Genomic DNA, 14,790 nt, shown 5'->3' with positions numbered 1-14,790 from the left:
CTTATGGCAGCCCGTGTGGCTCACACAGTCGTGTGTCTAGGCCATGTGAAATGGTCCAGCCCATGTGGCTCTTGTAACTTGCTCCAATTTTTTAGTTTTCACTTATTTTTTACTTCTTTTGCTCCCAAATGCTCTCCTAAGTATAAAAACATGAATTTAAAGGATTATGAACATAAAATTCACCAATAACATCGAATAATCACCCAAAAATGCATTAAGAATGAGATTAAAACATGTTACTTTTAGCACCTATCACCTATATTGTAAGAAACGAGAAAGCTAGAAATCAAATTGGACAAGGTTGAGATCCAATTCTAGTAAGGTTGGGATGGAATCCACCGGTTCCTTAGTGGGAGATATAATAATTAGCCATGGACGGCTCTCATAAGATCGGAAGTAGTGCAAGAATGGCTATAAATAGTTGGAAGATGGCTCCCAGGGATGAATTTTCTTCCTGACCTTGTTCGATTTCTCCCTTTTTTCATCCTCTTCAATAGCTCGAAGAAGGAGTAACCATGGAAGATTCTACATGAAGTAGAATTCATGAGGATGGAGCTAGAAAAGTAGGGAAACCAACAAGTGGGTAAGGTTATTAACCCTTCTGTGTACATAGGATAAAGTTATGGACATCAGAACCATTTTAAAAGTTTTTCATGTTTCTGGAAAATGGGTTTATATTAAGAATATTGAGTATAACCCATGATTTTTGGTTATAAGCTACTGCTTGGAGAATGGAAACTCTGGAGATCAGGAGCAAGAATAAGTTATAGGAACAATAAGGATTCAGGTGAGTTTCAGACTCCAACTCACTGTTATGGTCTACATTGATTAAGTATGACATATTGTATAGACATGAAATATGGTGATATGTGCATGCATTGTATGACTTTAGGAAACCTTAAGGGAATAGATGAGGTTAGGAAGGGAACAATGAGAGAACCTATGTGTTACCACCTCGAGCGGAGCTCCAAACCTTGTGAAGGGAACACTGCGGTGTTCAAGCCTCAAGGTTAGGTAGTGTAAATGAGGTAATGGAAGGAGGATTCGGGTAATATGAATCATGGAATGGTATTTACCACGATAGCAATATCGATTGGTCTTTCGAGGTAACACAGTGACAATAATATATGGCATAAGACCATAGACGAAAGATGCTAAGGCAATCCGGTATATGGTACGTAGCGTAAAAACATAAATAAAAGACCTATGGCAACATAGTACACGATAAAGCTATGTAGTGTAAGACCATGGATGAAAAACGCTATGGCGGCAAGGTATAAGGTATAAGGTATAAGGTATAAAACCATAGATAAAAGACGTTATGGCAACCAGGTATGATGATTAAGATCATGGATGAAAGACTCAATGCCATCTATAGAGTATGTTTTTTAGGACAGTAAACACGAAACAGAGTAAGTTCGCTGGGACAGTAAACACAGAACGGAGTAAGTCCACTGGGACAATAAACACAAATCAAATAGTCCGTTGGGATAGTAAACATGGATAAGTCTACCAGGACAGCAAGCACGTGGTAAGCTCGTTAGGACAAGGGAAATGGGATGAAAAGGGCTTAAAACCATAGCTTGGATATGGCAACCAACAGAGCTTTCTGTGACATAAATATCGATAGTCCATAGGGACATTAAGAGCATGGTATGTTACCAGTTATCCAAGTATGATAACCCATGTAGGTGGATGAAGAGGCAAAGGAAAGTGTAAGTATAGCAAGTGGATCTGGAAGAATTTGCCAAAGATGATGATAGTGGTAAGGATAGATGTGAAAGCCAACAAGGCACAAGCGAAACCTAATAGGAATTAGAGAAAGATAAGTCGAGCAGGAGCTGGCCTAAGTATAGGAGAATAAGAGGAGACAAAATTTCTGTCAAGACTATTCCTCTTTGAGGAAAGTCTAGTGTGGGTACACCGCAGAAAAGATAGCTCTGAAGGGAGGAACGAGCAAGGGAGATAATAGGCTCGCATAGTTATATAGGAGATAACATGTTGGTCTAGCAAGCTAGATTAACTTTCAAGTATGAGATAGGTGAGATTCCCAAGTAAAGGATGGAGTGAGAGGCAGATTACTAAAAATAACCCCCCATTACGAATAGTAAAATGGAATAAGAATGGGTTTGCCAGAGTAGCAAGGTCTACTGAAAGTCAGCATAATACGAAAATAATGACAAGTTCTTTGGGACCAGTGAAAGCTAAGAGGGAGTCCGCCAAGGACTAATCTGACCATGGAAGATCACCAAGGAAGGTATGTCTTAAGAACACTTGGGCAGAAAGTTAAGAAAGCTAGTATGGAGGTACAAGATGGTAGATGGGCATACAGCCAAATAAGATAGGGAACGACGAATACCCTAAATGTGGGTGTACGAAAAGAAGGAAAGACGAGAAGTAAATATAAGAATCGCAGATATGATGAGGTGTTTGGATTGCAAACAACAAGAGAGTCCGACCAGAGGAAGGTCTCACGACAAGTCGAGTAGCTTGACGAATTAGGTGGAGTCTGCCACTCTAATATCAAACATTCACCTTGAACAAGCAGTGAATATTTATGTTATTTTATTTTATTATTTTATTTTACATTTATCACCCTCATGTGATAGAGTTGAACTATGAGTAACCTTGTTAAGAAACTCACTAAGTTCATTTAAACTTACAGTAATGTGAAGGATGTTGCAGGATTTGTGAGGTTGATCGAGGACTTGGAAGATCAACCAAGCTAGACGGAGTGGAGATCGAGGATCGTTGATGGATCAATTCATGCACATAGGGGTACTATTAGAGACTTTGCTTCAAGATCAATAACAATGATGCTAGATAACCTCCCATGGAATCTGGATTTTTAAGACAGATAGTCCTTAGTAAGATTTTAAGAGTTGTATTGTAAACAAATAGTTGGACTAGAGATAGAAATTTAAGAGACAAGCACTCAATGGCTTAAGGCATTAGTTGTAGAAATTATAATTATTACTGATTTTACGTTTAGAATATTTTATTTTATAATTTTTTGTAGCAATTAAGTTTGCCAAACTAAGTATAGGTCCATTTGTGATACCCCATACCCGGATCCAGTGGACAGGTCGGGCGTAAGGTGTTACAAGTTCTCTGTAACGCTGCTCTTGGTTATTTACTCCTTTATTTTCCTTTGCTCTAATACAAATTTACTCCTCAGATGGCTGATCTTGAAAGCTTTAACACTATAGAATTGCTCACTCAAGTTTCTCTCAAATGTAGAAAGAATGAATAAATGAAAATAAGAGAAGATAGATGCTTGAATGATTGAGAGATGATGAATGCTTGAAATGGAGAGCAGAGGCCTCTATTTATACTAAATGGAGTGGGATGGCTGACTCTTGAATTGTGGAAAAGGAATGGATATGCTTTCATTGTAGAGCTTAATTTGTAGAAAAGGTTGCATGGAATGAGAAGGAAGGTGAACAATTTTCAATTTATGAGGAATGGAGGTTCTTTGCTGATTTTTCAAGCTAATTTTGTTGTTTACCAAGTATTTTTTGGATGATTGGGCATCCCAATGGGCAGTTTCGGCTCTTTCCACCCTTAGTGGACAGTTTGGGCCTAATTTTTCATGGCAGGCTGTCCAGCTTCAGTGACCCAATTAAGAACTAGGTTAAAATGAAATTAGAAGTTCAATAATCATTATTTTGAACATCCCGAGCTAGTAATTTATCAGCTCAACACATAAGTCCCTTTGTTGTGGAAATGCTACAGCATTAAGCCTCAATAAGTAACTTCCAAGCTTTAATTTCTTTCTAGTGCACAAACCTGCTTCAAATGTGCGAAAATATGTAAAATTATCATGTAATTACGTAAAAATAGAAAATTTTCCTTTAACTTTATTCAACTTGACAAATTTATAATAAAAACAAAAAAAATTGTTGTCAATCAGTCATAATTTTCATGAATTACTAGTTAAAAAGTACCAAAGATAACTTTATATTTTAGAGTTACCAATCGCCAATGTGCCAGGTTACATCAAAACAAATATTTTTTTTACCCGTATATCATTTGTACTACATTTAGGAGGAAATATGGGTATTTTTAAAAAAAAAATACATGCCGAGAACACCAATTTATTAGACGACACCAGTTAAAAAATTATTTTTTCATACAATATAATTCACTGATAATAAAAAAGAATTTAGTATGATACCATCAATGTATCAAGCAACACCCAATATTATACAAACTAGGCTTTTTTACTTAAATAATACAAAAAATAAAATTAATAATTGAAATGGCATGCCTATTAGATGATTTACCAAAATGGTATGGTTTTATTGGTGCCGCCTATCAAATTGGCGACACTAGACTGAAATGTAATGATCTATAAAGTATTCAAGGACTTGATATGCAAATTTTTCATTTTGAGTCGTTGCTGAAAAAAAGTGAAAGGGTGCCACCTGATAGTGTGGCGTCACCAAACCTTAAATGTGATTAATTTCTTTTTTAGCCTTTCTTATTTTTTATTTTATTTTTATTCCCCTTCAACTCACTATATTGTGTTTAAACAAGCCCTTAACCTATTTTTGTAGTTATATAAGCCCTTAACTTATGATTTTTACTCATAAAAGCCCTTTATTTTAATATTAAAGTAAATATATTTTGAATTTCAAGCTCTTATCTTAATTTTTTGTTGATGAAATAAAAATTATATACATTTTAACATCAACATAAAATCTAAAAACGTACTCAAAAATTTCAGAAGAGTAGTTAAGAATATCATGTATATAAGCACTCTCAAGAAATTTTAAAATTTTATTTTTTTTATTTAACAAACTATTCTCATCAAACTCACATCAACATAAAATGTGAGTTAGTTTATATTTTTTTTAAATAACTTTACTTTAGGTAAAATATATTTACTTTAATATTAAAATAAATGGATTTTATGAGTAAAAACCATAAGTTAATGGCTTATTTAACTACAAAAATAGGTTAAAGGTTTGTTTAAAACACAATATAGTGAGTTGAAGGGGAATAAAAAGAAAATAATAAATAAAGAGGGCTTACAAGGCAATTAGCAACATTTAAGGTTTGTAGCGGCACCCTTTCACTTCTTTTTAGCAGCCACTTAAAATGAAAAATTAGTATATCAAGTCCCTAAATATTTTAGATCATTACATTTCAATTCAGTGCCGCCAATTGGACAGGTGGCACTAATAAAACTATACCATTTTGATACATAATCTTATGAACATACTAGTTATTAATTTTTTTATATTATTTAGGTAAAAGAGCCTACAAACCACCTTGTAAATAGTTGTAAACCCCCCCAAACCATAGCTTGGCTATGGCAACCAACAGAGCTTTCTGGGACATAAATATCGATAGTCCATAGGGACATTAAGAGCATGGTATGTTACCAGGTATCCAAGTATGAAGACCCACGTAGGTGGATGAAGAGGTAAAGGAAAGTGTAAGTATAGCAAGTGGATCTTGAAGAATTTGCCAAAGATGATGATAGTGGTAAGGATAGATGTGAAAGCCAATAAGGCATAGGCGAAACCTAATAGGAATTAGAGAAAGATAAGTCGAGCAGGAGCTGGCCTAAGTATAGGAGAATAAGAGGAGACAAAATGTCTGTCATGACTATTCCTCTTTGAGGAAAGTCTAGTGTGGGTACACCGCAGAAAAGATAGCTCCGAAGGGAGGAAGCGAGCAAGGGAGATAATAGGCTCGCATAGTTATATAGGAGATAACATGTTGGTCTCGCAAGCTAGATTAAATTTCAAATACGAGATAGGTGAGATTCCCAAGTAAAGGCTGGAGTGAGAGGAAAATTACTAAAAGTAACCCCCCATTACGAATAGTAAAAAGGAATAAGAATGGGTTTGCCAAAGTAGCAAGGTCTACTGAAAGTCAGCATAATACGAAAATAATGACAAGTTCTTTGGGACCAGTGAAAGCTAAGAGGGAGTCTGTCAAGGACTAATCTGACCATGGAAGATCACCAAGGAAGGTATGTCTTAAGAACACTTGGGCGGAAAGGTAAGAAAGCTAGTATGGAGGTACAAGATGGTAGATGGGCATACAGCCAAATAAGATAGGGAACGACGGATACCCTAAATGTGGGTGTATGAAAGGAAGGAAAGACGAGAAGTAAAGATAAGAATCGCAGATATGATGAGGTGTCTGGATTGCGAACAATAAGAGAGTCCGACTAGAGGAAGGTCTCACGACAAGTCGAGTAGCTTGAAGAATTAGGTGGAGTCCACCACTCTAATATCAAACATTCACATTGAACAAGCAGGGAATATTTATGTTATTTTATTTTACATTTATTACCCTCATGCGATAGAGTTGAACTATGAGTAACCTTGTTAAGAAACTCACTAAATTCATTTAAACTTACAGTAATGTGAAGGATGTTCGCAGGATTTGTGAGGTTGATCGAGGACTTGGAAGATCAATCAAGCTAAACAGGGTGGAGATCGACGATCGTTGATGGATCAATTCATGCACATAGGGGTACTATTAGAGACTTTGCTTCAAGATCAATAACAATGATGCTAGATAACCTCCCATGGAATCTGGATTTTTAAGACAGATAGTCCTTAGTAAGATTTTAAGAGTTGTATTGTAAACAAATAGTTGGACTAGAGATAGAAATTTAAGAGACAAGTACTCAATGGCTTAAGGCCTTAGTTGTAGGAATTATAATTATAATTGATTTTATGTTTAGAATATTTTATTTTATACTTTTTTATAGCAATTAAGTTTGCCAAACTAAGTATAGGTCCATTTGTGATGCCCCATACCCGGATCCGGTGGACAGGTCGGGCGTAAGGTGTTACAAGTTCTCTATAACACTGCTCGTGGTTGTTTACTCCTTTATTTTCCTTTGCTCTAATACAAATTTACTCCTCAGGTGGCTGATCTTGAAAGCTTTAACACTATAGAATTACTCATTCAAGTTTCTCTCAAATGTAGAAAGAATGAAGAAATGAAAATAAGAGAAGATAGATGCTTGAATGATTGAGAGATGATGAATGCTTGAAATGGAGAGCAGAGGCCTCTATTTATACTAAATGGAGTGGGATGGCTGACCCTTGAATTGTGGAAAAGGAATGGATATGCTTTCATTGTAGAGCTTAATTTGTAGAAAGGGTTGCATGGAATGAGAAGGAAGGTGAACAATTTTCAATTTATGAGGAATGGAGGTACTTTGCTGATTTTTCAAGCTAATTTTGTTGTTTACCAAGTCTTTTTTGGATGATTGGGTATCCCAATGGCCAGTTTGGGCTCTTTCCACCCTTAGTGGACAGTTTGGGCCTAATTTTTCATGGCAGACTGTCCAGCTTTAGTGACCCAATTAAGAACTAGGTTAAAATGAAATTAGAAGTCCAATAATCATTATTTTGAACATCTCGAGCTAGTAATTTATCAGCTCAACACATAAGTCCCTTTGCTGTGGAAATGCTACAGCATTAAGCCTCAATAAGTAACTTTCAAGCTTTAATTTCTTTCTAGTGCACAAACCTGCTTCAAATTTGCGAAAATATGTAAAATTATCTTGTAATTACGTAAAAATAGAAAATTTTCCTTTAACTTTATTCAACTTGACAAATTTATAATAAAAACAACAAAATTTGTTGTCAATCAGTCATAATTTTCATGAATTACTAGTTAAAAAGTACCATAGATAACTTTATATTTTAGAGTTACTGGTCGCCAATGTGTTAGGTTACATCAAAACAAATATTTTTTGTACCCGTATATCATTTGTACTACATTTAGGAGGAAATATGGGTTTTTTTTTAAAAAAAATTACATGCCGATAACGCCAATCTATTAGACGAGACCAGTTAAAAAATTATTTTTTCATACAATATAATTGACTGATAATAAAAAAGAATTTAGGATGATACCGTCAATGTATCAAGCAACACCCAATATTATACAAACTAGGTTCTTTTACTTAAATAATACAAAAAATAAAATTAATAACTGAAATGGCATGCCCATTAGATTATTTACCAAAATGGTATGGTTTTATTGGTGCCACCTGTCAAATTGGAGACACTAGACTGAAATGTAATGACCTAAAGTATTCAAGGACTTGATATGCAAATTTTCCATTTTGAGTGGTTGCTGAAAAAAAGTGAAAGGGTGCCACCTGATAGTGTGGCGACACCAAACCTTAAATGTGATTAATTGCTTTATAAGCCTTTCTTATTTTTATTTTATTTTTATTCCCCTTCAACTCACTATATTGTGTTTCAACAAGCCCTTAACCTATTTTTGTAGTTATATAAGCCCTTAACTTATGATTTTTACTCATAAAAACCCTTTATTTTAATATTAAAGTAAATATATTTTGAATTTCAAGCTCTTATCTTAATTTTTTGTTGATGCAATAAAAATTATATACATTTTAACATCAACATAAAATCTAAAAACGTAATCAAAAATTTCAGAAGAGTAATTAAGAATATCATGTATATAAGCACTCTTAAGAAATTTTAAAATTTTATTTTTTTATTTAATAAACTTTTCTCATCAAACTCACATCAACATAAAATGTGAATCCGTTTATATTTTTTTAAATAACTTTACTTTAGGTAAAATATATTTACTTTAATATTAAAATAAAAAGATTTTATGAGTAAAAATCATAAGTTAATGGCTTATTTAACTACAAAAATAGGTTAAAGGTTTGTTTAAAACACAATATAATGAGTTGAAGGGGAATAAAAAGAAAATAATAAATAAAGAAGACTTACAAGGCAATTAGCCACATTTAAGGTTTGTAGCGACACCCTTTCACTTTTTTTTAGCAGCCACTTAAAATGAAAAGTTTGTATATCAAGTCCCAAAATATTTTAGATTACTACATTTCAATTCAGTGCCGTCAATTTGACAGGTGGCACCAATAAAATTATATCATTTTGATAAATAATCTTATAAATATAGCTGTTATTAATTTTTTTTTATATTATTTAGGTAAAAGACCCTACAAACAACCTTGTAAATAATTGGTACCCCCCCCCCCAATTAGGAAATGCTCGGAACTCTGTAATTTCTCTAAACCTCACGCTTTTCAACATGACGCCACATTTCAGAATTCCATTAGCCGGCTTACTCAATTTTTCTCTGGCTTTCTAATAATACGCCCTTTGTTTTATAAGAAAAATACCTACATGCAATATTAAAACAATCTTCAGTATTTGGGCATATTAGTAAAAGCATAAACCATACGCGGATTGAAACACGGATAAAGTCAATGCATAACGTTAAAATTAATGAAAAATAAATATAAATAAAAGAGTTGACGACTTTCTAAACTCTTTTCCCTTGTATCAATTGAAAGTATGGGCCATCTTCTTCTCCTTTAATCTTCCAAAATACTATCCCTCCTTGAATCTCCTTTTCTTTTCCTTTTTTTTTTAAAAAAAAATTGTTTTCTGAAAATCACTCAACTAAACTCTTATAAATTTATTTTATCAACATTTGTCATGGCTGTTCTATCACTGAATTCACTGCCTATCGGATTTCGGTTCCGACCAACGGACGAGGAATTGATCCATTTTTACTTACGGGCTAAGATAAACGGAAAAAGAAATGATGAGGTTGAAGTCATTCGTGAAATCGATGTTTGTAAATGTGAGCCGTGGGATTTACCTCATATGTCTGCTATAGAGACTCGTGATCCCGAGTGGTTTTTCTTTTGCCCACTCGACAGGAAGTATCCAAACGGCAATAGGCTTAATAGGGCTACGGAAGCTGGTTACTGGAAGGCTACGGGTAAGGATCGTAAGATTAAGTCTGGGTCCAGCTTGATCGGCATGAAGAAAAGTCTGGTGTTTTATACCGGCAGGGCTCCTAGGGGGAAGCGAACTAATTGCGTTATGCATGAGTACCGTACTACACTCATTGAGCTTGACGGCACCAAGCCTGGACAGGTTCCTCCTTTTACCCTTTTCCCTATGATCATGGAAGATAAAGGTTGGTTTTGAATATGAGTAGTGTAAATTAGTTGACATCACGAATTTCCTTGATGTGGTTTAATTTTGGTGCAAGAATTGTTATGCGACTCCGTTTACATTGATTTCTGTTTTCAATTGGGTTGATAGTTTTGTTTTGTACACGATTTCTAGTGTTGTTGGGTCAATTGTTGATAATGTGTTGAAGTTCGGGTGATAGTTTTTTCACATATTCGTTATTTGTGTGCAGAATCCGTTTGTAATTTGTCGTCTCTTCAAGAAACAAGACGAGAGCATTGAAGATACTAATGGTGATGAAGTTGATGTATCTTCTCCTACTGAAGACATGCAGTCTGAGTTAGAAGGGCCTCAAGACTCACCTGCGCTGGAAGGGGTAGCCCAACCAAAGTTTCCCCATAACAATGGAACTTGTTCTGGGGGACTGCCAAATGAAGTGGTTTCTAACGCTGTTCCACCTATGTTAGAGTGCAATATCGTTGACTCTAAAGCTTACAGTGTAACTGGTCAAGTGGCAGAAATTGTGACTGACAAGGTGAAAAAGGAAACTGAATTTGGATTTTAGATTTTGTTTTTTAATAATTGCTGTAGCATTAATGTTGTTCAGTTTCAGGTCGATCAAGTTGGAGAAGCTTTGAATCATTTTTATGATCCCATGGTGGAGCCACCGGACTACAAATTCTTTTCTCCACTGCGCTCACAGGTTGAAGCAGAGCAGGCTCCTTGGATGTTCCATCAAGTTGGAAGCAGTTTAAGTGCGGTGGAGTTTGAGCATGAGACAAATCAAAATGATGCTTCTATTTCTGATTTCTTAAATTCTATCCTTAACAATTCAGATGACTACTACAGTGTTGACTCTAGCAGTCAGCAGTATTCAGCTAATGAAAGTGAGACCCCTAAAACCATGGCCGTTGTTGAGGATGGTAGAATACGCAGTGAACAAGATGCTGAAGTGGCCCAAGTATTGATGATTGGAAGCCAGGTATGACATCTTGTTTATTTTAGTACTTGCTTAACATTGTACAGTGTGAAGATTCATTCAAGTGTATGGTTTAGACTGGTCTATGAATTATGATTGCATATATGCATAGTTTCATATTTGTATCTTCTAGCATTAGATATATATTTTTTTCATTTCAAATTATCCTTTCTTCCTCCCTAAAACGAGAAATTTCCTTTGGAACAGCTTGGGAGAGAAATTGCTGACAAAGGAACTCCTCTAGAGATTAAAGCCACTGCCCAAGATTGCACGATTCCAATAAACAAGGACATTGTGTTAAATAGTAAAGAAGAACCAAGCAATCATGTGACTACAACTTGTAATCTTGATAATGCTATCACCGGAATCAGGATTAGGCCTCATGCTGCTCAAAGTCAACCAAACATTAAGAACTCCGTGACACAGGGTTATGCCCCAAGAAGAATACGTCTGCAGTGTAAACTTCAAGTTGGCACTTATTATAGTGAAGGAAAAAAAGATGGTTCAAAACCAGTTGTTACCAAGGTGAGAAATTTGTAACTGATATAGTATAAAACCACTGCTAAATCCAGATATGTATTGGATCTTATTAGAAGTTGTCTTTGCAGGACGTAAAAGTCATGGAAGAGAATATAGCATCTGGTAGTGATGCTGCCTGTGGCACCATGGACATACCCCATGAAATATCCCTTTCTGAATCAAGCAAAAAGGGTTTTTTGAAGTCAAAGACCATTGTTTCAGCTCGTTGCTCAAAGCAGTTTTCCACTAGCCGCTGGCATAAGCAGTTTGCTGTTATGTTTCAAGTAGCTGTGATGTTACTCTTGCTTCTTGTTTTGGTTAGCAAAATGAATATCTTGTAATTCGATGCTCTGTTTTTTATTGTGTGTAGCTGACATGTTTCATCTAGAGTCCTTCTATTAATTAGGACTACGGTGATGATTTAGTATTACAATTATGTGTACGAGTATATCTGTTTAGTGTAATCTACAGAGCTTCAGTTTATGCAGTATGTAAGTGCTTTTTCCTGTCTTTTTTGCATATTGAGGATACTATGAGTAATACCATTTCTTTGTGTACAAGGCCTTCGGTTTTGGTTTGTGAGTGTCAATATGAGCTGTTAGATGTGGGACCGGTATTTAATATGCTTTCTGAATACTTCACTGTCGAATTTGCAATATCATCAAAACAGGTAGGAACTCGAATTCCTCGACTACATTGGTTAGTCTTTAAATTGATTTAAGGTATACTTCAGTGGAATATATGGGATTTGGAATTTAAAATCAGGGATTTGTACAAAGGAAAAAAAAAACTCGACCTCAATTCTTGAACATTGCAATTTTTTCTTTATTTATTTTCATTTCTTGAACATTACAACATTTTCTTCATGATTCACTGTTAATTACATTAGATGAAGGCTAAATATGACATATATGCTGATTTTTTTTATTTGGCCTTTTAGGCCTTTTTTTTTTAATTTAGTGAAATAGATCGTTTTTAGAGAGAGCGTGTGAAAGTGCATCCAATTGGGTGCGTTTTCTGCCAACGATCATTTTTTTAAACGTTGGCAACGGTAAAATTTTTGAAGGGTCCAATTATAATTTTTTGTTCATTTAAATACCATACTATTTTCCATTCTTTTCACTCAAATTCAATTCTCTCAATTCTTTTTAAACTCTCAATTCTCTCAATTTTCTCAAGTTTTGTTCTAAATTTTCCAATACACTTGTTCAAAAATATTATAGTTTTATTTAATTATTTTGTATATTATTCATTTCAATTAAATTTTCATGAATGACTACCTCTTTGATTCATTTCGACGACAAGCACATTTCCATCGCTCAAGCGATAATGGTAAGACGAAAATTTAAATTTCATTATTTTCAATTAAGTTAAATTTAAAGTATTTTATTTTTGAAAATATTTTAAATTAATATTTTTTTGTCAATATAAATAGGCGGATGATCGTGTTTTGAAGGGGTTCATACATAACTTGTCAAAGGGTCCAGATACCGAAATTCGTGGTTGCTTGCAAGACGCGGGATTCTTGCATACATCCCGTATGCTCAGGGGCTACAAACTCGATCCTACATTCATCAACGTGTTGGTGGAAAGATGGAGGCCCAAGACACACTTTTCATCTTTCATGCGGCGAGTGTCAATCACACTTAATGATGTAGCTTTATAACTCAGTTTATCGGTGGATGGGCCAGTCGCACGGGGTCAACAATCATTTCCGGTAACGAGGACATTTATGAGGCATTTTTTGGGAAAGATGTCGAATAAGTTTTATGATGGTAGGATAGATATGAAGTGGTTGAAAACAAATTTCAAAGATCTTCCTAAGGACGCAATCGATGTCGTCAAAGAACAATACGCTTGAGCATTTATCTTGAGGTTAATCGGAGGCATTTTAATGCTTGATAAATATCAAAATTTGGTATATATAAGGTGGCTACTGCACCTAGTCGACTTCAAAGAAAGCGGACGGATGAGTTGGGGATTAACTGTGTTGGCCACACTGTATTGGGAGTTGTGTTATGTAACACCCCTAACACGTGTTCGTCGCCGGAATAGGTTTACGAGGTATTAGCGATCGAAACACAACATTCAGCATTCATTTCTCAATCAAATAATCCAACATTAATAAATATCATTCAATCATACACATATTGTCCCTTTTAGAAGATTATGAGACCTTAAACATACATTAGAAAAGGTTCGGGACTAAACTAATCACATATAAAAATTTCTGAAATTTGTAAAAATTTTCTAAGTAACAGAGGTCACACGATCGAGTCACACGTCCGTGTGCTCAGACCATGTGGCACAAAAAGAGACTTGGTTTAAGCCACATTTCTCACCTTTCACATGCATACCTAAACCACATCATTTTGGCATCAATTTCACATCTAATAAGCAACCAAAAATGACCATTTCATGTACATTTCATACCATTGTATATCCATTTCTTTACTACTCATCAAATGTCCATAAACTAGCTCAAAGCATTCCAACTCCATATGATTCATCACTCACCACTTACTATCAATTGCATTTATCACATGCCTTAAATTCAACCAAATCATTCAATCTAAAACCAAACCAAGGCTTACCAAAGTATCATTTCAAATTCATATTTAAACATACCATTTCTTAAGCCACATTGCCACCACATTTGCATTCATGGTCAAGCCACAAATAACCAAACATATACATGTTACTTACCAAATGTCTATTGAGTTATTTGAACCATAATTAAACATACCAAGATATACCATTTCACAAGGAAATTTACATACCAAACTAATATGAACATAGATTATACACATTAAACTTTACATCATTATTAAGCCAAATCTCATGGCTAAAACATATCAAACACATATGCATAAATAGCCAAAGGTCACTTATACACTTCATAAACCAACTAGCCTATACATGTCACATAACCAAAATCACTAAGCTTTTGAAATACGGAAACGATAGCTGGATAGTGTGATGAAAATTCCGATGACTTCTAACCCGAGCAAGGCTCTAAAACACTATAAACGTAGGAAAGAAAACAAAGTAAGCTATACAGCTTAGTAAACTCGTATGATAATATACTCAACTTATCAAATAACACACATTAAGTATTTACAAATTACAATGTTACTCATTTGCTTTCACCTTCATACCATGAATCCATACCATAGCTAACCAAGGTTCTCACAAGCTTATTCATTTCCATGTTCATATAGATCTAATATATTCTCACCAATTCATTCACATTTACATATGCATAACCAATTTAAGATATCCCACATTCAATCCAATATTCATTACATATTCATAGTCAATATA

The 14,790-nt window shown here is 34.7% G+C and overlaps 1 protein-coding gene across 1 annotated transcript; it reads left to right on the top strand.

Moving 5' to 3' along the window:
- Window positions 1-9,271: 9,271 nt before the first annotated feature.
- On the top strand, window positions 9,272-11,956 carry LOC107909319 (NAC domain-containing protein 62). Its single transcript, XM_016836804.2, has 5 exons — window positions 9,272-9,929; window positions 10,201-10,503; window positions 10,582-10,950; window positions 11,155-11,472; window positions 11,556-11,956. The coding sequence occupies exons 1-5, from the start codon at window positions 9,483-9,485 to the stop codon at window positions 11,805-11,807; spliced, it is 1,689 nt and encodes a 562-aa protein (XP_016692293.1). The 5' UTR covers window positions 9,272-9,482; the 3' UTR covers window positions 11,808-11,956.
- Window positions 11,957-14,790: the final 2,834 nt, after the last annotated feature.

The sequence above is a fragment of the Gossypium hirsutum genome, chromosome D08 (assembly GCF_007990345.1).
Source record: "Gossypium hirsutum isolate 1008001.06 chromosome D08, Gossypium_hirsutum_v2.1, whole genome shotgun sequence".
NCBI classification, from domain to species: Eukaryota; Viridiplantae; Streptophyta; class Magnoliopsida; order Malvales; family Malvaceae; genus Gossypium; species Gossypium hirsutum.
The sequence above is the reverse complement of the archived record's forward strand: the minus strand, read 5'-3'. Positions and strand labels throughout refer to the sequence as shown.